At 38.9% G+C, this 22,201-nt stretch overlaps 1 protein-coding gene across 1 annotated transcript; it reads right to left on the bottom strand.

The window, feature by feature from the left end:
- Positions 1–1,209: 1,209 nt before the first annotated feature.
- Positions 1,210–20,041, bottom strand: prkar2aa (protein kinase, cAMP-dependent, regulatory, type II, alpha A). Its single transcript, XM_079897419.1, has 10 exons — positions 18,554–20,041; positions 7,113–7,148; positions 6,181–6,317; positions 4,976–5,082; positions 3,751–3,904; positions 3,447–3,548; positions 3,177–3,251; positions 2,291–2,356; positions 1,810–1,948; positions 1,210–1,710 (listed from the first exon to the last, which is right to left on the bottom strand). Exons 1-10 carry the CDS (start codon positions 18,807–18,809, stop codon positions 1,586–1,588), a joined length of 1,197 nt encoding a protein of 398 aa, XP_079753545.1. The 5' UTR covers positions 18,810–20,041; the 3' UTR covers positions 1,210–1,585.
- Positions 20,042–22,201: the final 2,160 nt, after the last annotated feature.

Genomic DNA, 22,201 nt, shown 5'->3' with positions numbered 1-22,201 from the left:
TGTTACATAGCCCAGTGAATCATTCTCAGACTAATGCTGAAGACAATGGAACCAATTGGGTAAGACTAGTCAGAGCATTTCCTTGCACAAAATGGTACAATGGTACCAAATCATTTTAAGCTTGAACATATAGCAAAAAATAATATAGAAATTCAGAAATAATGGACTTGAAATAACCAGGCATTCACTTTGCTATGAAAAGAGCAGGAAAACGCCAGCAAGTGTCTCTTGAGAAGAGTGTTTTAATCTCTCACAGTAGGACGCAACCAGACTGTTTCAAGTCACAAGTAACCTGTGAGAAACTAGAGTCAAAATGGCTCAGTTGCTCAATAGAACCCATTAGAAAGTTTAAAACAATAAAGTAACAATTTAATATTTTACTCTCAGGTAATTGTAGGGAAAAGCAAATGATAATCAATAAAGGCACATTTCCATCAACTCAGTTAATGTAGCCCATGTAAGGTATTGTTTTTCAGAACACCCTTCCCATGAAAAAGAAAATCCCCAAATAAAAGTAGACACCCTGATTTATCGAAAGTTTATTAAAAGTACAATCTGTAAATGCTGAAACTAGCCAACCCTCAAAGGTGATAAACTAACAATAGCCAGCTAACGCCCTAAAGAAAAAATAACACTCCATTCCAAAACACTTGTATGGTGTCTCCAATCAAAAGATTACAAACAAAACTGATTCCTGACATTTAAATGGCACTGTTCCTGTAATTACAGACCACATCGTCCAACACACACACACACACACAACCATTCGCAACATAAGAGTCCCAGCAGGTTACCAAAATGTCTGCTTTATTTATTTTTCAGGACGACTCATTCAGAAAGACTAAAGGGAAAAAATTCGCACTAGATTCGGCCTCGCATCCTCCAATTAGGGGGCGGTGTAACAGCGAGTCAACCCTTCAACAGAAATATGTAATAATAATAATAATAATAATAATAATAATAGTAATACATTAATCAATACAATGTGGAGTTTAAGTAAGGAGAACGAGTCACTGTGGATACCACCAGCAAAAAACTTTTATGCACCAACAGCAGGGAAGGAAACAGGTCATATTTAAACAAGTTTATCAAAGCTTTGCATTGTCATAAAATGCTCTAAAACGTTCAATTTTTGCGCTTTTTTGCATTTTTTTATTGAAAGATATCAACTTTTTTCTTGTTTAAACATAGATTCTTTTATCTGGTCTCTTTTTCTTTTTTTCTTTGTTGTGACTGCAAGTGACCATGAGAAAGGATGGGTCCTTGGCTGGGAATTTTTGGTGAAAGTGAATGTGTGTGTGTGCGCGCATATGTCCTCTCCAGGCTGTGGTTAGTTCAGGGTCACAGCAGTCGAGCTGGTAATGCTTTTATTTCGTACTGAACAGCTGACGCAATAACAGGCGTGTGTGTGTTTGTGAGGTATGATTTGAAAGTGTGAGCGTGTTTGATGGAGTATGTGTGTGTGCACATAAAAAGGAATGTGTGCCTACAAAATGTTTTGGGAGTGTATAACCTATGTGTTGTGTTGTATAGTGAGTGTGTGTGTGTGTGTGTGTGTGTGTGTGTAAGGCACGGCCAGTCTGTCTCAGTCCCTCAGGTCCACGCTGGATCCAAACAGAGCCACCAGCTGCTCCTCATAATGGGCGATATTCCTCTTCATGATCTCCTTGCAGGGTCCCAGCAAGCGCTCGAAGGCTTGTACATCAATCACTGAAATACATAAACATCAGTCATGTGATGTTGTATGAGCACTTGGCACATTTTATTTCAATACATAAATACAAGTCGGATGCCCACAGAGACACTTACCCAAGCATTTGACTTCCCCTATAGCATAGGCTGAGGCAGCACGTGGTTTATTAGTGACGAGAGCGAGTTCCCCGAAATACTGCCCTCTACTGCAGCGAGCGATCTCGACCTCGGTGTTATCCTGTCTGTCTGCTTTCGTCTGGGAGACACAAAAAAACACAGAAAGAGCCATTTAAAAATGAAATGTTGGCATTACTGAGGGAAAATTAAAGAATGTTTTTACATTGCTACAAATCACCAAGTAGAACTGCAAAAATTATTGGTTAGCCAAACAAATAGTCCCGCCCCAAACCTAAGCCATTGGTTAAGCAGAAGTCTCCAGCTAGTCAGACTAAGCATGCTAAAATTTTAAGGGAATCAATCAAACACACAAACATAACAATAACATAACCTTAACATTAAAAAATTTAAATTGTACAATATAACAATGAAAGAGAGGGAATGAAAGAGAGGGGGGAAAAAAGAAAGATAAAGAACTCACTTTACTCTTCATCATAATCTTCACGTCTCCAGACTCCACAATGTAAAAGCAATCAGCTTTATCACCCTGGTAATAGAGCAGTCCACAATAATAATAATGATTAATGAGACAATAGCATAAGTCAGAGTCCTGATCTTCAGTTCTGCTCCATTATTACAGTGCTATAACTACACTTGATGTGTGTGTGTGTGTGTGTTTGAGAGCTGGTTCTTTTAGACACACTGTAGCTGATCAAGTGTGCAAGATCTGAACAGAGGATATCTCAATGGTTCTCAATGGCACGGCCCACTGACTTACACAAAATTAGTGACATGTATAAAGGTAAATGTACAAATATATGACCAAGTGGGATTTGCAAACAAATTATTATTTTTATTAAGATTATATGATTAAGTTCTCATTCTCATTAAGTCGATTTACTTTTGTATAGAACTTTTCACCATACACACATTGTTTCATAGAAGCTTTAATTAAATTAATATGAATTTAACAATTTTCATAATGAAAATATTTATAGTTTATTTTAAATATAGTCCATTTAGCAGTTTAGAGCTGGGCGATAGTTTAAATATGGCGATGATATGAACAATCATTCAAATGAGATTTGCTATGTAGTATAGATTGCTTTATGCGAGTTTACTGTATGGTGTTAAATTGGAGTTATTAAGATACAGGTGTCCTGGCAACTAATGGAGGTTATCACAGTAATGAACATTTCACCACAAGAATTTTGAATCTTTTGTATTACATTTAAAACCTAACAAACTTCTTTTAATGAACTGTTTTGCTTGAAAGTTATTAAAATAAATGTTACTTATTGTAAAGACTGTTGTTGTCCAATGATATTTATACACTTATGACTTTTTGGCGTAACTGCAAAGCTCACCTGCATAATGATCCTCTCTCCATCATGAAATGATTTTACACCCAGCACATCAACAATCTTCATCCTCTCAGATAACTATGAAACATGGGGTAAGATGGGCTAAGTATTCATCATTTCATTACCGGTCTAAGAATGCAACAATGTTCTTCTCTTCCTCCTTAAGTTTTTCTTCAATGTTCACTTCAGCTATGCAACCCTGATACTCTTTCTCAGAACCACTAAACAACATGTTTGTCAATAGAATAAATGTTTTTACAATAATTTTCTCACCTCCAGTGATTTGAGCAGTGGAACAGACTCTATGAAGATTTCATACACCCTTCTCTTCTTTGCATTATTCTTCACTACGAGTCTACGGAAAGTCGCCCGATCCTGAAACAGACATACCGTTCAGCTGAAAACTCTGATGTATTAGGATCTGGATTTATGCTTCTATCACAATTATTGTCATTTCATAATTGCTATGAAAGCACTGTGAAAGTGAAGCACCAGTCATCCAGTGTTCCGACCACAAGGCGGTGCTGTTATAGAGCACTTAGTCAACAGGGTATGGCATGCTCTCTCACACACTCACCAGTCCCCAGAGGGCTCCATCCTCTGTAGCAATGATGGTTGCAGCACGTGGAGTGTTGTACATGAGGGCCAGTTCTCCGAAACTGCCCTTATTATTATACTGACCCACACAGCAGCCCACACCATCCTTCTTTACCACAATATCATACACACCCCTACAAATACACAAAAACATACATTCAGTTAGTGCTGAGTGGTAATTATATTGTTGCTACACTTCATTCTGATATTCTGACCTTTAGGTATTGACATTCAAAATGAGGAACATTACTATGATTTGAGATAAACAATGAATAGGCATTAACATTAAGAGCTTCTTTTTTTTTTTTTTACCTCTCAGTTTCTTTATCAAATCACAAATTGGACATTACATTTAGCTTTTCGTTTAAACCTGTAATGCGCTGTGCATACAGTAGGCAATGCAAGTACATTTTTATAAATTAACAGTAACAAAGTATCCAGTAGCAGTAGATGTATTTGTAGGTTTACTTTTTTATATTTGCTTATTATTAGAAAAAGATCACAAACTTTTTACACAAAAGGCTGGAAGTAAAATGTCAGATTTTTTAAATCTGACTGGGAAAACAACTGATAGATTAATCAAAGATTAAAATAAGTGTTTGATTTGTTACCCAAAATCAGGATATACGTAAAACGTTGCACAAGAATACCATACACAAACTGGCAGCACACATAAACCTGTTTATTAAAGTGCCCCTATTAAGCTATTTTAAAGGTTCCAGATTTTGTTTTGGAGGTCTCCTACAATAGGTTTACATACATCTAAGGTCAATTTCAACTTAAATATATATATTCAACTCATAATATACATTGCACATCATCTCATTTCTCAAAGGGCCTAAAAACAGTTTATTCGAAGATTCAGGGGGCTTTCACACTGGGCACGTTTGCTGCGGTCCGAGTCCGAGCACGACTGTTTTCGGTGTATGAGCGCGGATCAAAGTAGACATTCACGGGCAGCCAATGATGATCAAAGGCTGGCATAATGCAAATTTGTTACGTTGTTAGGTAGATATGTAACCGGAAGTAAAACTGGAATTGTTGACGACTCGTTTCGGCAGGTCAGAATCAATTATTTCTTTTAGGAGACTCGATTTATCGTGCACTTTGATCTTTGAAACTTTGCAGACCTTTTACATTCAAAAACAGCTATACTACTCACTATATGAAAGGTAATATTCAAAAAACCACTTTAAAATACACACCTCTCGATTACATAAAAGTTATCCCCATCATCTCCCTGATCAATGACGTGATCTTGTGGCTTCACGAGAACCTCAAACATGGCGTCCAGCACCTCTGAAAACTGCTCCTGTACCAGAGAGAGACAAAGTGTCTGATGAAGGAAATGTGTTTGAGTGCTCTGAATCATATAGTACAGATTTATGCAAAACTACATATTTAAAATATATATATATATATATATATATATATATTTAAAATATATATATATATATATATATATATATATATATATATATATATATATATATATATATATATATATATATATATATATATATATATATATATAGGCAAGTTTCTTACAGTTCACACAACAGCTAGACAGAGTGCAAAAGAATGGAACAAAGCGTGAGGGTCCAGACATGTTTCAACAATTTTTTATCTTGACATGCCATCTTAAAACCTCAACACTCATGGTGCACAATTCTGAACAAAGAAGGGGGGGGGGGGGGGGGGGGGGGACAAAAGAGTGATACACAGTTCTATACCAAAAGATACCCACATGCAAGTGAACATAGTCTAGCGTTTAAGTGCAGAATGAATGCAAGAAAAAATCATTTGACAGACATTAAAAAAGGCGAAAAATATCTAGAAATTATTTCATAAAACTATAATGGTAATTTTGAAGAGGTGAATTTAAAGACGTAACTTTTTGAAGCAGGTTTTACCATGTTGACCGTGACTTTTAGCATAAATCCTCTCTGCTAAGTTGTGTCTTTTAATTCACTGCCGTGAAACTACCACAGTTAAAAATATTATATTTATATAAAATTAAAACAGTCTACATCACGTGGTTATGTGTGCACCAAACAGGGAAAAACTATGTGTTATATGACATCAGCAGAAAATTAAGAGTGCTAATCAGTTCAAGTAACAGTATGTTAATAATTTCCTCCAACAATGAACTGACTGGCTGATTAAGGCACGTGTGATCAGTCGCACATGCAAACCAAACCTGACTGACTGGCCTGCACACACAACCTGGATGACGTCTGTATACAGTTTAATAGCCCTCATATCTCTGTGTGTGTGTGTGTGTGTGTGTGTGTGTGTGTGTGTGTGTGTGTGTGTGTGTGTGTGTGTGTGTGTGTGTGTGTGTGTGTGTGTGTGTGTGTGTGTGTGTGTGTGTGTGTGTGTGTGTGTGTGTGTGTGTGTGTGTGTGTACCTGATCTAGAGCCTTGAACAGCAGAATGTCCTTGCAGGCCTCCTGTAATCTACAACGCTGCTCGTCTGTTTTTGGATGAACAACTCTTGGCTCAGAGTCTTCCTCATCATCATCAGGGTTAAATGCCTCCGCACACACTATGAAAACAAATTACTATTTAATTACTTAGAAGTTTTCACCAAAGCCACATGCATGTGAAGCAAAAAAAATGATACTATACAAGAAACAAAAGAAAAGAAAAAGTTATAATAAAAACAGCATGATGTTTCCAATTTTAAGTTATTTTGAATTGTAATAATATTTGACAATATAACTGTTTTTACTGTATTTTTTTTATCAAATAAATGCAGCCTTGGTGAACATGTCTTTCAAAAACAATAAAAAAATCTTACTGACCCCAAACTTTTGAACGGTAATGTATCATAGAAACAACTTACATTTATTGTTACAAACAAACAAATAAATAAACTAAATATTTAGTTCTCTTAACAATTGGCAAGATGTTTATTTCGTATGGCAAACTTTTTGTAAAATACTGTATTTTCCACAGGCCACAGAGAACCCTTTTTTAGGGCTCCCAGGGGTCCAGTTTAAAACCTCTGCACTAGAAGTGTTTAATTTACAGAGATGACAGAATGGACAATGCTTAACTTCACACTTATGAAAAAAACAAACAACAGATTCTCCATGCATTAAACGTGTCTTTACAGGTAGCATATCTAGATTCCTTCATATGATGATGTGTAAAAGTGGATTTTTTTTACTGGAACACAAATGAAAGGGGCAGAATGAGTGGGCATACTGGCCACGTAAAATAATTACAATAAAACAAACACAAGGGGAAATGACGGAAAGGCAGAGCACTTATCTGACACTCACACACACACACTTTAAACCACATGATTAGTGCAATGACGTCAAACAGAACTCACCCGACACTCTCCGGTTAAATCTGCTGGGGGGAGGAGCTGTGGAGAGAAAGACAGAGAGAGTTAATGACTGTTCAAATTCCCCTATGCTCGCTGAGAACTGTAGACTCTCAGACAATGTTCACGATCAAATTTAGTCTCCAAATTTCACATGTGCCCTTCAGTAACTGTGTGGGCATGTTAAATATTCAGTAAGGTCAGTAAAAGGCCTGTCCTACAGGCTGTACCAGTTTCAGGAGATTGCAATTATGTGTGTACGATCACAGCTGAGTGCACTAGCACGACTCTCAGGAGCCCTGCAGGTCTGCACACCCTCCTCCTCCTTTCTCATGGCACTGTTACAATCCATCACTCCATTAACTCTTTGGTGTAAAACTAGCAATGAGCTTTCTCTCACATACACACTCCCTTATTAGTGAACTACCGTCTTAAGACGTTCTGCTCATAACCTGTAGCTCTGTAACAAACACACAGATTTTCACAAACCTAAATGTATGATCATGTTTAAAACACATTCTTACAGTAATTAACCTGCAAAAGCGAAGTGTGGGCATTCACACATAAGCATTCAGATTTACACCTCTTTGCAAATTACTTAACACTGTGTGTGGCTGGCAATGCCCAGATAAGGCGGCTTAATACACAGACTTGTTGTGAGAGCACTCAAAGAAATGAGTGCATGCATGAGCGCATGAAGTATAGTGAGATGGGGTGCTTCAACCTCACGTGTAGGGGATATCAAGTGGACAAAGTTGCCATGACAACAAAATACAAGGAAGACTATAACTATCCCCCCCAAATACACACCCACTCACTCTCTCTTGACAACCAGAGAGAGAGAGAGAGAGAGAGAGAGAGAGAGAGAGAGAGAGAGAGAGAGAGAGAGAGGAAATACAGAATGACACTGGAAGGAAGAAAGGGAAAGAATATGGGTGTGAGGGCAATCTTTAATGGATAATTTACAACGTTTACTGAAAATCTTTCCCACCACATTGTTCTCAAATTTCATTTGCATTTTTGCAGTATGGCTTCAGAGGAGATGGAATATAGCAGCACACAAGATACATTGAAGTCTAATACTATAGCATGAGTATCATAGTACTTATATCACCGTCCACTTTTCTTCTAGGAATTGTTTTTTAAAGTAAAGCCTTTTTTTTAAAAAGTAAATTCATTATTTTATTCAGCAAGGATGCATTAAATTGATCAAAATTGATAGCAAAGACAATTATACTTTTTTTTTTTAAATAAATGCTGTTCTTTTGAACTTTCTATTCATCAAAGAATCAGAAAAATGTATCACAATTTTCACAAAAACATTAAGGAGCACAAATGTTTTCAACATTTGAAAATAGTAAGAAATGTTTCTTAAGCCACAAATCAGAATATTAGAATGATTTCTGAAGGATCATGTGACACTGAAGAAAATGCAGCTTTCCATCACGGGAATAAAAACTATTTTAAAATATACTATAAAAGAATAATGTTATTTAAAAAAGCTGGGGAAAAGCTGATAAAATAGCAAGCGCTTTTCACAATGGAAAACGCAAATTTAGCATTGCCAATTTATTATCCATGCCGTTTTCAAGATTAACTTTTGATCAAATAAATGCTGCCCTTGGTGAGCATAAGAGACTTCTTTCAAAAACATTTTAAAAACTTACCAACCCCAAACTTTTGAGCAGTAGTCTATATACACATATCATCTAGACATAGGGAATTTAATATTTTCCATGATTTAAAAAAAAAAAAAAAAAAAAAAAAAAAACGAAGGAAAAACTTCTACTTTTTCATCCATTTTCAATGTGACTGCTTAAAAAAAAAAAAAAAGAAGTCAGCAAGCCATATGATTGGAGGTATTACATAATTATGTATAAACCTGCCAGTTTTTTTTATATTTTAGGATAAGTATGAACAATAGTAACTACAAACAAGAGAAACACGATATTTGTCCTGTCTGTCTCCTTATCTCCCTCCATGTCATTCTAGATATCCTCATCCACACACAGTCTTATCTTTCTCTCATTGCTGGCAAATATTAGCCAGAGAGAGAGAGAGAGAGAGAGAGAGAGAGAGAGAGAGAGAGAGCCAGAGAGAGAGCCAGAGAGAGAGCCAGAGAGAGAGTAGTCATTTTAAAAGTAAACAGAATATGTGTGTGTGTGATCTCTAGTAATTTTAAAAGTAAACTGAATAGGTGCATGTGATCTCTGTGATGGCAGAGCGAAAATCACTTATCATGTGAGAATCAGCACCTAAACTACAAACAGTTCTGTGCTTTCTCTCTCACGCAACATGCATACACAACCATTCCAAACTATGATAAAACACAAAACATCATCAGATCAATGCCATTTATTCGTGGGATGGAAAAGCTGAATTTTCAGCATCATCACTCCAGTCTTCAATCACATGATCCTTCAGAAATCATTCTGATATGCTGATTAAGTGCTCAATATGCTGAAATTTTGCCAATTTAGCATTGTCAATTTATTATCCATGCCGTTTTCAAGATGAACTTTTAAGGGAAAGCTGGAGAATGAGCAGAAAGCCAAAGCTTTTTAAAGCATTTCAACCACAGCATTGCTACACTCACAAACAATACTAGGCAACCAGTAGTGGGAATGCCCAGTAGCAACCTCACCGCCAGCCACTGCCGACATGCAGCGACAAAGTCGCTTGTAGTGTGAACGCAGATTTACTGCAGGAATTGTTTGCTGTTTTAGTAAGTTATGTAAAATCTAATAGGTTATGTGACTGCTTTTATTCTGGCCACCGCTTTAGTTGAGAAAAACTGTTATTTTGCAGAATAACTGGTCAGTCTGTAAATTTACTAATTTGGCGACCATGGACATTTGCTGTAATTCTGCATAAAAGTTGCATTTTTCCCAAATCATATGTTCGATAAGGTCTGTTACATGCATTTAATTGGCTGCTGTGCCAGTATAATTTAAATAAATGGTATAATATATGATATATAGTAGTGCTCTGGTCTTAAGGTGATGATACACAGGGCAACTTTTTGAGCAATGTTGCTGGGCAATCTTGCCGAGCGATTGTTGCTTGGGCACTTTCCCATTGAAAATGGGCAATACATTTCTATCTGGATAATTTAGATCGATCGTGGGCCCTGTGTCTCATCTGGTTGCCCGTTGATGGCAACATTGCCCAGCAACATTGCTCAAAAAGTTGCTCTGTGTATCATCACCTTTAGAGCTGTCATACTGGATTGGCTTACATTAAATTTAGCTGGTTTTGTGGCTAGTCGTCACCATATTCCGCTGAAATGCACACACCGATTGTATGATGATGCAATCCTTACTTTTTATTCAATTTTGGTGATAACTCTCACGCTCACACTGATGTTTGCTTGTGCCATTTCTTGTCAAAAGTAACATGCAGTATTGAGGACATCGTTTTAGGATGAGTTTACTTTTTTCCCAACGAGGCAAGGGGGTGAGAGGGCCAAGGTTCAAGAGTCACGGTTCGCTACTGCTATAATCTCAAATGAATTGGTTTATGGTCAACTCATAGGGCCCGTTTACACTTTATGCGTTTTAACCGATCAGATAGCTATCCATTTTGTTAAAACTCTTCCATTTACACTTGGCCACATAAATGTGTCTCCACAAAATGAATATAAATCCGTTCTTCAATTCCTACTCTATATGCAAATTTGACAGAGTTTACGAAAGAAACAGATTTAAGCTGCAATTTATCAATCATCAGCTAATTTTAAGATCAAAGACCACAAAAGGAGAGAAAGCGGCATCAGCACTGGTAAGATAATTTAGTCTCTCTCCTTTGAATGAGCTTCAGGACGTGAACTTTGTTTCATTTGCGGCAGTTTGTGCGTCGGCTTGCTGAAGAGATATTTGCTCAGCTACTCATTTGCGGCAGGCCATATCTGTGGCGATGTGTTTTGAGGTAGAGCTGTCATACAGTATCTCACGCTCACATGCTTTTACACCATTTTGGAAGGTGTCAAATTTACATATGTGGCTTCAACAACCAGATGCATTTATACTTCTCAAGTACGGTATCCTTTGGAATGCGTTTCAAACCACCTCCTGAAGTGGTTTGAGTGATCGGATTTAAATCCATCTCGAATAGCTATCCGATCAGAGAAAACACACGTTCACAAAAGCACAAGAGAGTCTACACTATGTAACACACAGTACCATAACACAATAAAGAACCCCACTCACACACGGAGAAAGCTGCTCAACTGATTAATGAAATCCCAAACAGCTGTACAACTCGTAAACAAGAGGAAAATACTCTCTTCCCTTCCTGCTGTAAGCAATCAATCTTGATGTCTGAATCCCCCCCTTTTCCTTTACTCTCTAAAAACTTTGTCTATCTTTCTCAGTGCTCCATTTCTCCCCTTCTCTTTCTCTCTTTAGCCCTTATAAGGTCGTGTGGATCTGTCTAGCACTGTGCCTGTGGCTTTAACCCCTTACTAACAGCCAGAAGGTTACTTGCAGTGAGAGAGCATGAATGGCAGGATCAACAGTAGCAGATATTTACTCAAAAAACACCCATTTTATTCACTTTCTATTAACTTTACAAAAGCATATGCGAGGATTCAGTGGCGTTAAAATATCTGCAAATGTGTGTTTGTGTGCATAATATGAACATTAGAGGCGAGGTCAGCTCTGCCTCTGATTAGACAAGGCCATCAGTCTGCTTAATCTGCACCCTGAATGGACAAGGTCCCTGTCTGTTCTTTTAACCCGTCTCTGATTGGCTGATACGGTATTATGTGGTGCTAGCTGAAGGTCAAGGGATGTCCAATCAAAACATACACCTCACAATTGGAGTCCTTCCATTGGTTGCACTCCTCCTGTCCCAATGACCTGCTCTCCTTGAGCCACCACCACTAATCAGACTGACCTGCAAACATCTTACAAAGGCTGAGGAGTAATCTTGTGTATTTGTGTGTGTTGTTGTCAACTAACGTGCAAAAAAGGGGATCAGAACAATGTTTCCCACTCTGCTGAGTGGTTAGGAGAGAGGAAATTAACTACTATATTTAATTGGAGACTATAATAGGCAACAATGTAGATAATGTGCAGGGCTTCCACATCCTGTCTAACCTTTGGCCTTACCCACGATGTCTTGAGAGGGAACAGCTCTGTTGCACTATTGGACAGATAGTTTATGCAATAAATGTATAGCAATATGAACTCTTAAACCTAAATACCTTCATCTTAACTTGTTTTCTGCGAGTGCAGGGCTCAAAAATGGTCTATGACCAGCTGCTGAGATAACACTTCATAAGCTCTTACTGAAATCAATGACCAGGGTGGGAAGAACAAACAGGGTCAGGGTAGTTAGTCACCCACTTGCTGATAGATAGGAGGAAGTACTAAAGTCCAGATTGTTATCGGAAACCTCTAACATGAAGAAAAAAGATAGACACACCCAGGCATTCAAAACACACAAACAATACAGGAAAGACAGGAAAACAATACCAAAGCATTTTCTCTGAATGACAGCCAGTAGCTGGTGTGTATTCTTAATATGTGACGGGACCTGTAGTAAAGCCAAAAACATGTAACATTTCCTTTCGTCTTTCTGAACTCTAAATAAAGAAAAAGGATTAAAACTCAAAAAAGGTCAAGTAGAAAAGCAATTACTACTGCAGTGAATTCAATTTTATTTAATTTTCCTGCACCTTAAGAAATATATAGTGCAATATTTTTGTTTCTGAAAAGGAAAAGACAATTATTCATGTTACTTTTATGGTAGCCATTTTAACACAAATTATTCAGGCCCTTTATTAGTTAATTCTCGACAAACTGCAAAAACATGATTTTGGCTTAGTAAAGGCCACGAAGACCTTCTCAGATACAGCACATCATGGCTGAGACAACACGCTAACTACCTGAAAAATCTACAGTTCTCTTTTTCAAGGTTTAGTTTCATATGTCTGCAATGTGAAAAAGGTTCACGCTCAATATTGAGTTTGAGCTGATGCAAAAACACTATTGCAACTGACTATTAAATTAACAACAGGCAACTTAGCAGTTAGGAGCAGCACAAACAGGTTCTTTGACACCCTGTCAGATATTGCAGGTTGTTGTGCAAGTGAGACTCCTTAAAACAGCAGACGGCTCTGTTCCTCTCTGATTATCCTGCTTAATACAAAGAGTACACTATCCTCCAGACAGACAAGCTATACACTTGCACTTAGACACACACTTCTTTTATACTTCAATTCATTTCACTTTAATTTACAGTACATCTTTTCTATTAGTAACTAGGGTGCTGTTTTTGTTGTTGTTTTTTTGCTTTTCAGAGATACCAGACATAAAGTGCCTTTAACAGCCTGAGGCAAATCAGAAATGCTTTTTTGTGCATTCAGGCAAGGGGTTTTGTAGATAGGCCATGTGGTTGAAGAGATGGTGGTGTTCTAGTTTAGTGCCAAAGTCTGGCGGAAGCTGAAACTGCTTATGAAACTTTTAACTACTCTTTACCCAAAACCAGTTGTGATCATGTATCTAAATTCTCACAGAAACCAACAATATATATGATAAAGTATGCAAATCTAAGAGACATCAAATCAATCCAAACTTCTGCGTGATACATTATGCCAGTTCTGTAGGGATGTGTAGATATTTTCTTGACAGCATGACGCAAAGTAAGAAAGGTCATGGTGGGATGGTCTTACCTATGCTTTAACTGTTCAAACATGCCCCAGCATGCTCTTGATTCCTCAGATCACTGAAGCTCTGCTGTGGAACAATACGTGTCTAACGCAGAACCCATTCCACTATCGTGATTGGATGTGCTGACGACTATCTGAGCTAATTAACTGCTCTACCTGAACTGGATGAATACAAACTTGTACTTTGCAGGGCTCTACAGTGCGACCATTTCAGTCCAAAATTTTCGGTGCACGACCATGAAAAGATATTTAGGCGCACTTGTGCGACTGAACGATCGAAGCTAAAAACTACAACTCCCAAATGCCCTTACACGTACATTACGTATCAACAGTGACGTTTCGCACTGCGATTGGTTACTTTTAATGCCAGTCAACCAAACGGCACGAAAAAGTTGAGGCTACTGTGGTCTTGAAATTGTCTTGAGTTGGGATGAATAGTATCACATGTTACTTTAAAAGTTCTGTCTCAAATGAAGCAGAACAGAGTAGCTTCGAACAAAAAGAACAAGCCGTTGAACAAGAACAAGATGTTGGTGCTGTTGTTCCTTGTAAGAAGCAGAAAATATCAGTGACAGGTAACGTTAAAAAGTACAGGTTCCAAAAAGAATAGCTAGATGATTTTCTGTGGCTACAATACGAGCAAGATAAAGATGTTATGCTGTGCAAATACTGCAAAGAAGCCGGTGCAGAATTAGCAGGGCCAACAATGTTTGTGCGCAAACATTCACACTTCAAGCGAGAATTGCTATTGAAGCACGTCAATTCCCAGCGTCATTTACGCTTCAGGGACATATTCATTAACAGCTCGCAACCTAATAATCCCTCAGATGTTTTTGGCCTATGACGTACTAACAATAACTGTGAAAATAATCTACTCGGGTGTTGTCAAATACATGTCAATATCTGAAACAATTCCAATACTCCTTTTCTGCAGTATCGATACACCGATATCAGCTGTACATTCTCTCCGACGGCGAATTGAAAGTTTGACACACACCTGCTTAGTAGTGTTGTCACGATACTAGAATTTCTAACTTCGATACGATACCTTGAAAAATATCGATATTCGATACCATTTTCGATACCACGGAGAAAAAAACTGCCACAATATTAAGGGGGTATTTTTTTTTAATTTAAAGCTAAATATAACAAGTCTAGAACATGACAATGGGTTATATTTTACATGAACAAAAATGTCCTGAGGTAGTGCACTGGTTCAAAAGCATAAATGCTGGTTAATAGATTAACGTTATTCGATGAACAGATTTAAACGCAAACGTGCGTGCATCACACGCGAAAACAATGCTCACTGGATCGACATGAAGTCAAGTCACCTTTATTTACATAGTGCTTTTAACAATACAGATTGTGTCAAAGCACTTAACAGTACCAAATTGGAGGATACTTTTAGTGTCAGTAATGTATAATAATAAGATTAAACATTAAATTTTCAGTTAAAGGCATTTCATTCTTGAATTCAGAGATGTCATTGTCTAGCTCAGTTTAGTTTAATTAGTATCTGTGTAATCAAATTGATGATAATCGCTAATGAAGGCAAACTGCAAATTTGCAAATTAAAGTTAAATAAGCACAAGTTAATTTTACCATCACACAGAACGAGCAGTGCGCTGCGTTTTTTATGTTGCTAGGCAACCACTGAAACAGCTGTCCTGTCAGTCAAGCAAACGTCAAATCAGCCTTTTATTAACTTTATTTACTTTCTGTAAACATTGTGGTAGTTACGGTTCGTGAAGTCGTTAAGCTCCTGGTAACCCGCGAGAGCACCACAAGTTTATCCTCCATCATCGCACTCTCCGGGCATTCAAGCAACTAGCTTTCACCACTAAAACGGAAGGCCCGCCTCTCCATTCAATCGATTGGACAGTGAAAAAAACGCGGTGACGTCAGGCGCTTTTTCCGCTCGGAGTTGCTTTTTTTTCCAACTTAAAAAATGCGAGGCGCAGCAGGCGCATAAGCAGCGCGCAGAACGCTCACTGGAAACCAACTGAAAGTAGGTGCCTCTCACTGCAAAAAACACGTCGCGTGTGATCGGCCCCATTCACTTTTGCTATTTAACCAGAGTGAATGAGACGAGTGCGCGTGTGGTGTTTGTCAACGCGCCTTTGGAGAGAAGTGAAAGTGACAGCTCGGCTAGTATCGATACTTCGGGAAATTAGTATTGGTACCGTTCAGATATTTCAGTATCGATATTTATCGAAATATCGATATTTTTGACAACACTACCGCTTAGTCTTATAAACCCGTTTCATTCGCTCTGTGGTTGAATAATGTTGGTGTTACAGGGCCTGAATTTTGTGGGGTTGTGGGTATTACAATTGCACATAATTTTACTCATTCCTACAAGTTTCGCAATCACCACAAAAGAGCGCACACCACTGATCTATAGAAGAGGCGCATACATAAAGCCACCTCTAAGGGCGCTTTCACACTTGGTTCGATTGCCTGTTCCGAACCCGAGTTCGATTGCTCCCCACTCCCCCTGCCCCCGATGGACTGTGTTCACATTATATTATTTGTATCCAAACCGTGGTACGCTTGCGTCATCAAGCTGGCAGCTGCAGCTGGCGCGTATTCGTGTTGCTTGGTAACCGCTATGAATGAAAAGGCGTCAAAATGGATAGAATTGCTCGCTTCACATTTGTTCTTTTTTTGAACCTTTGGTTTTGTTTTCAAAGAAAAGATACAGAAACACACTTGCGTCTGTCTGCCGCTAAAGTACTAAAATCGTTCCAGCGGGCTGTCTGCCGAAGACAATTTTTGCGGAGGCAAGCAGAAATCATCTCTCTGCTTGCAGTGCATCAATCCCGCTTTTTGTCAAGGTAAGTGTATACACACACACGCGCACCATCTTATACGTCTTCAATAGCGGTTCACTTCCGCGATTTGGTACGATTCCATTCATATCAGCAGCGAACCGTACTGGAGTTCACATGAACCGTACCCAAGACCACCCTTTAAGCGGACTCGAGTACGGTTCGAGGGTGCGCACCCGAGTTCGGAAGACAGCGTTCACATCATCCAAACGAACCGAACTCTGACGTCATTCGAACCCAGGTTCGCCCTCAAACAGCTCACAAGTACCAAATTGACTTCTTTTTTCGTGGCTAATTGCGCTAACCCGTAAGACATTTGTTTATCTTCAGACCACAAATAAAAATCTTTTTAATTAAATCTGAGAGTTTTCTGTTCCTCCATTAACAGCCTACGCGACTAACACTTTCAAGCCCCAGAAAGGTAGTAAAGACATCATTAAGGTAAATCCATGTGACTCCAGTGGTTTAACCTCAAAGGTTTAACCTTATGAAGCAAAAATCATAATTTACCACTTTATTTAAAAAATATTAATCTCTGTCCAACTCAACAACATCTGCTCTCACGTCAAGAACACGCCTGCCGTGACTCGTGGTGCTCTAGTGAATGCGTGTTGGAGATTAATTTTCAAGGTATCGTAACGAAATTAGAAATTCCAGAATTTTGACAACACTATAACAATAACAACAACTTTCTTGGTAACTACAACACTTGCACCGTCTCGAAAAGCCACTCAAGCTTTTTCTTAAATTTATCAACCTTTCAAATCTGACAGCTCGACAGCTTCCCACAAAATTGTGGGATATGAAACTGGCTGCACACTTCAGAATCTCGTTTGACGCAGTGGGTCATTCTGTATTGTTTGCCTACTAAATGCACATACATACAAATTAAAAGTTGTCTCTAAAATGTCATCTAGCCTACATGTTTTAGTCCAACCAAATATTGTAAATATTCTGTCATACTATAATTTGTCATACTGATTTTTGCATTCAATATAGCAGTGAAGTATGCATATTAGGATGTAGAAAGAGAATGATGTACCTGCTCAAAGTCAAACCACTGAAAGAGCACATAAACCTTCAAACTCACTGATCTGAGATCAGATTTAACACACAGCTGGCATTGATTTTCCCATTCCGTTTTGTAAGAGGATGTGAAAAACAATTACAGAATTAAATATTAAACGATCAGCGTAAACAAGACATAATCCACACAGACACAGGTGTCTAACACACTGCATATCATGTGGTTTGATGAAATATGATTAGGCCTAAGTGATTTAGGAATGTGCAACAAACAATCCCTGTATCCATTTCCACACCTCTTCCTCGCTCTTCTCAATGGTCCAGATTTCTCTCAATGACTTCTTTTTAAGAATGTTTTAATACACAAATGATGACTTAAATGTCTGCCAGTGAAATCTGCCTGCTTTTGCAGCTGCTCGCTCTGCACTACATGAAAGGAAAGAGAGACTGCTTTGATGTGCGCGAGCGCACCTCTCTCCATTATGAAAAATCCGTTAGCATTCTCAATGGCCATCCCGCATTCATTCATACAAGCAATTCATACAGCACGAATGGGCTAACAACGCTAGACCGATCACACACCACAGCCGTCTCTATTCAAGAACAGAAATGCATCAATATTAATGCAAATCTATTAAGCGTGCATACTATCCCATCTTAATTTTGCATGCATTCTGGGGATGCCTTGTGCGGGCGCCACTTGTCACTCTGTCAATCAAGCGCTTGGATGAGAGCTCGAGCGAGTGCCATGGAAACAGCCTAGATAAGGCTGTTCCTCACGTTACCCATCTCAAGGGAGATCTGACACCCTTGTTAGCCGTGTAAACACGGTATACACTAAAACATACTCAAGCAGCGATATCTTCATCTTTTACAGGTGGCGTAATAAGCTGATTTAATAAAGAGGCACTCACGCTCAAAGTCTGAGTCATCGTCATCGTCATCGTCGTCGCCGTTCGACTCTGTCTGCATCGGTTCGCCATCAAACATCACTCCCTTCCCCCCGGTTTTGGCGGTGGCGACCCCGGACCCGTCCTGGTTCCTGGTGTCCCGCAGACGGGTGAAATACTGCACGGCAAACTCCACCAGGTCCGGCGGCCTCTGGCGCAGCACCTCCACGGTGTAGCCTTGGAGCAGCTCCGTCAGACCGACTGGAATCTCAATACTCATGGCTAAACAGTAGTAGAAGGTTTGTGCCGATATTTGAACCTGTTCTAAATGGCTCCTGAACTATGGTACAAAAATATAAATCAAGTCTTTCCCGTATCAGTGCATGCAGCGGGTTGCTGCGCAAGAAGCTCGCGAGGGACTTAAGTTAGTTAATTTTGGTAGCAAAGGTCAGCTGAAACAAGCACAACACATAAGATTCTTCGGGGGGTTTGTTTCCCAAGGTTGGAGTTAATCAGGCCGAGTAGTAGAAAATAAAGGCTGACAGCTCTGTTTCCTCCTGCTTTTGCTCAACAGATCTCTTGGCTAGGAATACCGTACTGTGCGTTGAACCAGTAACTATAAATTAAAATCGCTTCGCTATTGTGTCGTACGGAACAAAATAAGCGATGAATAAGAGTCAAAAAGTGCGGTTAATAAGATTAGAAGCTGATTAAACCCAGGCTGGGAGTTAGCGATGTAGCTATCGGAGTTAGCAGACGAGGCCTTGCCTTTGCACAACGCGTGATTAGTTTGTATAATTGACGTTTTGGTGTCTAATACCTTAATAACGGATATGCACGAGAGAAGAAGCCAATCGCGTGAAAGAAAAAACTCAATATGTCAATTCAGAGAGCTGTTGAAATGTTGTATGACAGCTCTGTCTGTCTATATCACCAGCGCACAGATCCGCGTCTCTCTTGTCCGTTATTTCTCCTAGGATCCACTGTTTTTGGTAGTTCTAAACACGGAAGGTGAATTAGAGGAGTGTGGGTAACTGGCTCTACCGGGGAGGTAGCTGTGTCGTCGCCGGGGACTCGGTAAGGAGCGAGGCCGCGCCGGGGTGAGTGTGCAGGCGGCCCGGCACTGACAGGAACACCCGGTGAACCGGACAGCAGGGAGAAAGAATCAGGCCTTCTAGTCTTCGGAAATCGGACAAGTGTCAGCTGTCACCAGAAAGCACGAAAAGGCGCCCACGGAGACGACGACACCGGCACTCGAGCGCCTCCAAGCACGAAACTGCTATGAAAATCCTCGGTAAACTCCAACCGCTGAGAGCTGCGGATTTTCTCGTCGCCTGTCGTTGTCAGAGCCGCGGTCCGGAATGGATATGTTTCTGGACGTCGAATAAAACTAATTTCGCCATGAATGAGCTGAAATATTCTCGTTTTTTCCAGTAAGAAAGAACAGAACGTTGGTGCCTCCTGACAAGGCGCGGACACTCTCTCCTGTTCCACCGCGAGCCGCTGAGCCTCGGGGGCGCGGTCAGAGTTCGAGAGCGAGCGTCAAGTTCTGATGGACTTCGAAAATGGCCAATCGCAGAGCAGCATGAGACTGAAGCTCCACCCCTTTTGAAGCGTGTGTGAGAGATTTAGGAAGTGGGTGAAGAGGCTGTAGTGGGGGGTTCAGGGCCAAATTCTGAACTCAAGCAAAGCTGAGCGCTGAGAAATATACGGAAGCACTCTCTGTAACAGAAGTGAATGAAAAAGAACAAAAGTATCGATAGAGCCCGGTGGAACTGTTTAATTTACACTAATCTTCGGACTTGAGTCTTGAGTCATGAATTCTATAAATGCGCTATATATGCAACCATAAAACGTAAAATATTAATTTTTATTATCGAAAGTAAAAGCTGATTGTTTGATTTAGGCTACTTAGGCTACTTTGAAAACACAAGGCAATGCTACAATCTAACTGTGTCGATTCATAGAAGGGCTCCATGGCAAAAAAAAATAAAAAATAATAATTATCTCTGACGAACAATTCAAGAGAGAAGGAGTTCCCTGTCAGTAAATATAGAGCAGTTGATCTATTCCTATTCTCGGGTCTCCTCCATTCAGGTCGCAGGTAAAGCCGTTACCATGGCCACACAGAACCTACCTTTAAATCCTCCAGTTATTTTCCTCGAGGAACCCCTGCGCCCCCTGCCGGGCAAAAAATAACTCATAATAGCTCAATAGTTCTTAACGAGGTTGATCATTCTGTAATTTACTCAGTCTCATAACCTTTTTTTTTTTCTTCAGTCACTGTGGAACACAAAAGGACATGCGACAGTATAAAAGTAAATGGTGACTGACTTATCATAACTTTTAAACTCATAAGAAGATTAAGGAAAAAGACGTAGTGTTGTGATAGGGCAGAACATAGTCCACAGAAAAGAGGAATGTTAGTCATTCACAAAAATCTACTTCTAAATCTCTTCTCCATGTTTGTATATTCAATGTTCGTCATACTTTCACGTACTTTCAGTTGTGTTTAACACATTTGGCCATGTTTAAATAAAAATAAAATCGGGAAAAAGTCTTAGAGAAACTAGGACAGATGTGCACCAAGGGGAACATTGAGATGCATGACTTCAAATGACAGTTTTCTAGAACAAATCGGAGTGGTTTCTAAAAAAGATCTTTATAGTGAATTTTCACTGGAGACTATGTAAACTATTTTTTCCAGGCATAATTAGTTCTGGCACTCAAATCTGAAAGACACAGCCACAAATCTCTGGTGTATTGTATAAAAGTGGCTTTTAACAAGCTTGGGGATTTTTGGTGCCTTAGCCTGAGGGGCTTAACCATAACTCATGACCATATGACCCAAGTCATGGCACATCTTTGTAAATCTATGATAAATTAAATAAACACATGCATGCAATCACTCCAGTCAATCAATCAATTCATTAATCAATCAACAAACAAATAAAAATAAATCTTTCTCAGACAGTTGAACAAAGTAGAGTCCACAGTGCTGGGATCATTTTGAAAAATAATAAATCCACATAAGCCATATATCATTTAGCATTTCAAATTTATTATTTTATAGAATTTACAATTCAGAGACTATTAACTGGCCATATTGATTATTATTTAAATCACATTATATCTTTGATTTCTGTGTTTAATATATTACAGCATTTATGCAAGCATTCAGAACATTTTTTATATTAAATGTGCCATTTACTAGGACAGTGCATCTGTAGGAGAGAATTTTAGATGTCATAGTAAAGGCAAGCAACTCAAATGGACAGTTCTTCAAATCCAAATGAATAATGCGTTATTGCCCAATGTAAAGATAATGTCCTTGAGAATATTAGCCGTGCTCCAAGCACTTCCACCTTAGGAAACAGTCAAAGTCACAGGAGATTATCAGTGATAAAGATTTAGTTCTTCTACAAACTCTCATAAGATGTGTTACATATCATGTACACGTGATGAGATCCATTTCAAATGATTGAGAGACAATATACTTTACGTGTGAAACAGACATCCATATATAGCTTCTCTCTACATATTCTCCCTCCAAAACCCATACACAAACATGCACACTATTTACAATCTTGTGCTAGGCATTTCAGTTCTGTTCATGTCACGGATAGCAGTCAGTTTCCTTCTGATCTTAATGTCAATCTATAAAATTCAGCT

The sequence above is a fragment of the Squalius cephalus genome (assembly GCF_949319135.1).
Source record: "Squalius cephalus genome assembly, chromosome: 16".
Taxonomy (NCBI): Eukaryota; Metazoa; Chordata; class Actinopteri; order Cypriniformes; family Leuciscidae; genus Squalius; species Squalius cephalus.
The sequence above is the reverse complement of the archived record's forward strand: the minus strand, read 5'-3'. Positions and strand labels throughout refer to the sequence as shown.

Bases quoted from the DNA above. Each gene is read 5' to 3' on its own strand.
- prkar2aa (XM_079897419.1), bottom strand. From the start codon at position 18,809: ATGAGTATTGAGATTCCAGTCGGTCTGACGGAGCTGCTCCAAGGCTAC. The intron at 7,149-18,553 runs GTGAGTGCCTCT...TTCTCTCCACAG, and splicing joins CGATGACTCAGACTTTGAGC to CTCCTCCCCCCAGCAGATTT. The intron at 3,252-3,446 runs GTGAGAAAATTA...CATGTTTCATAG, and splicing joins CACTGCTCAAATCACTGGAG to TTATCTGAGAGGATGAAGAT.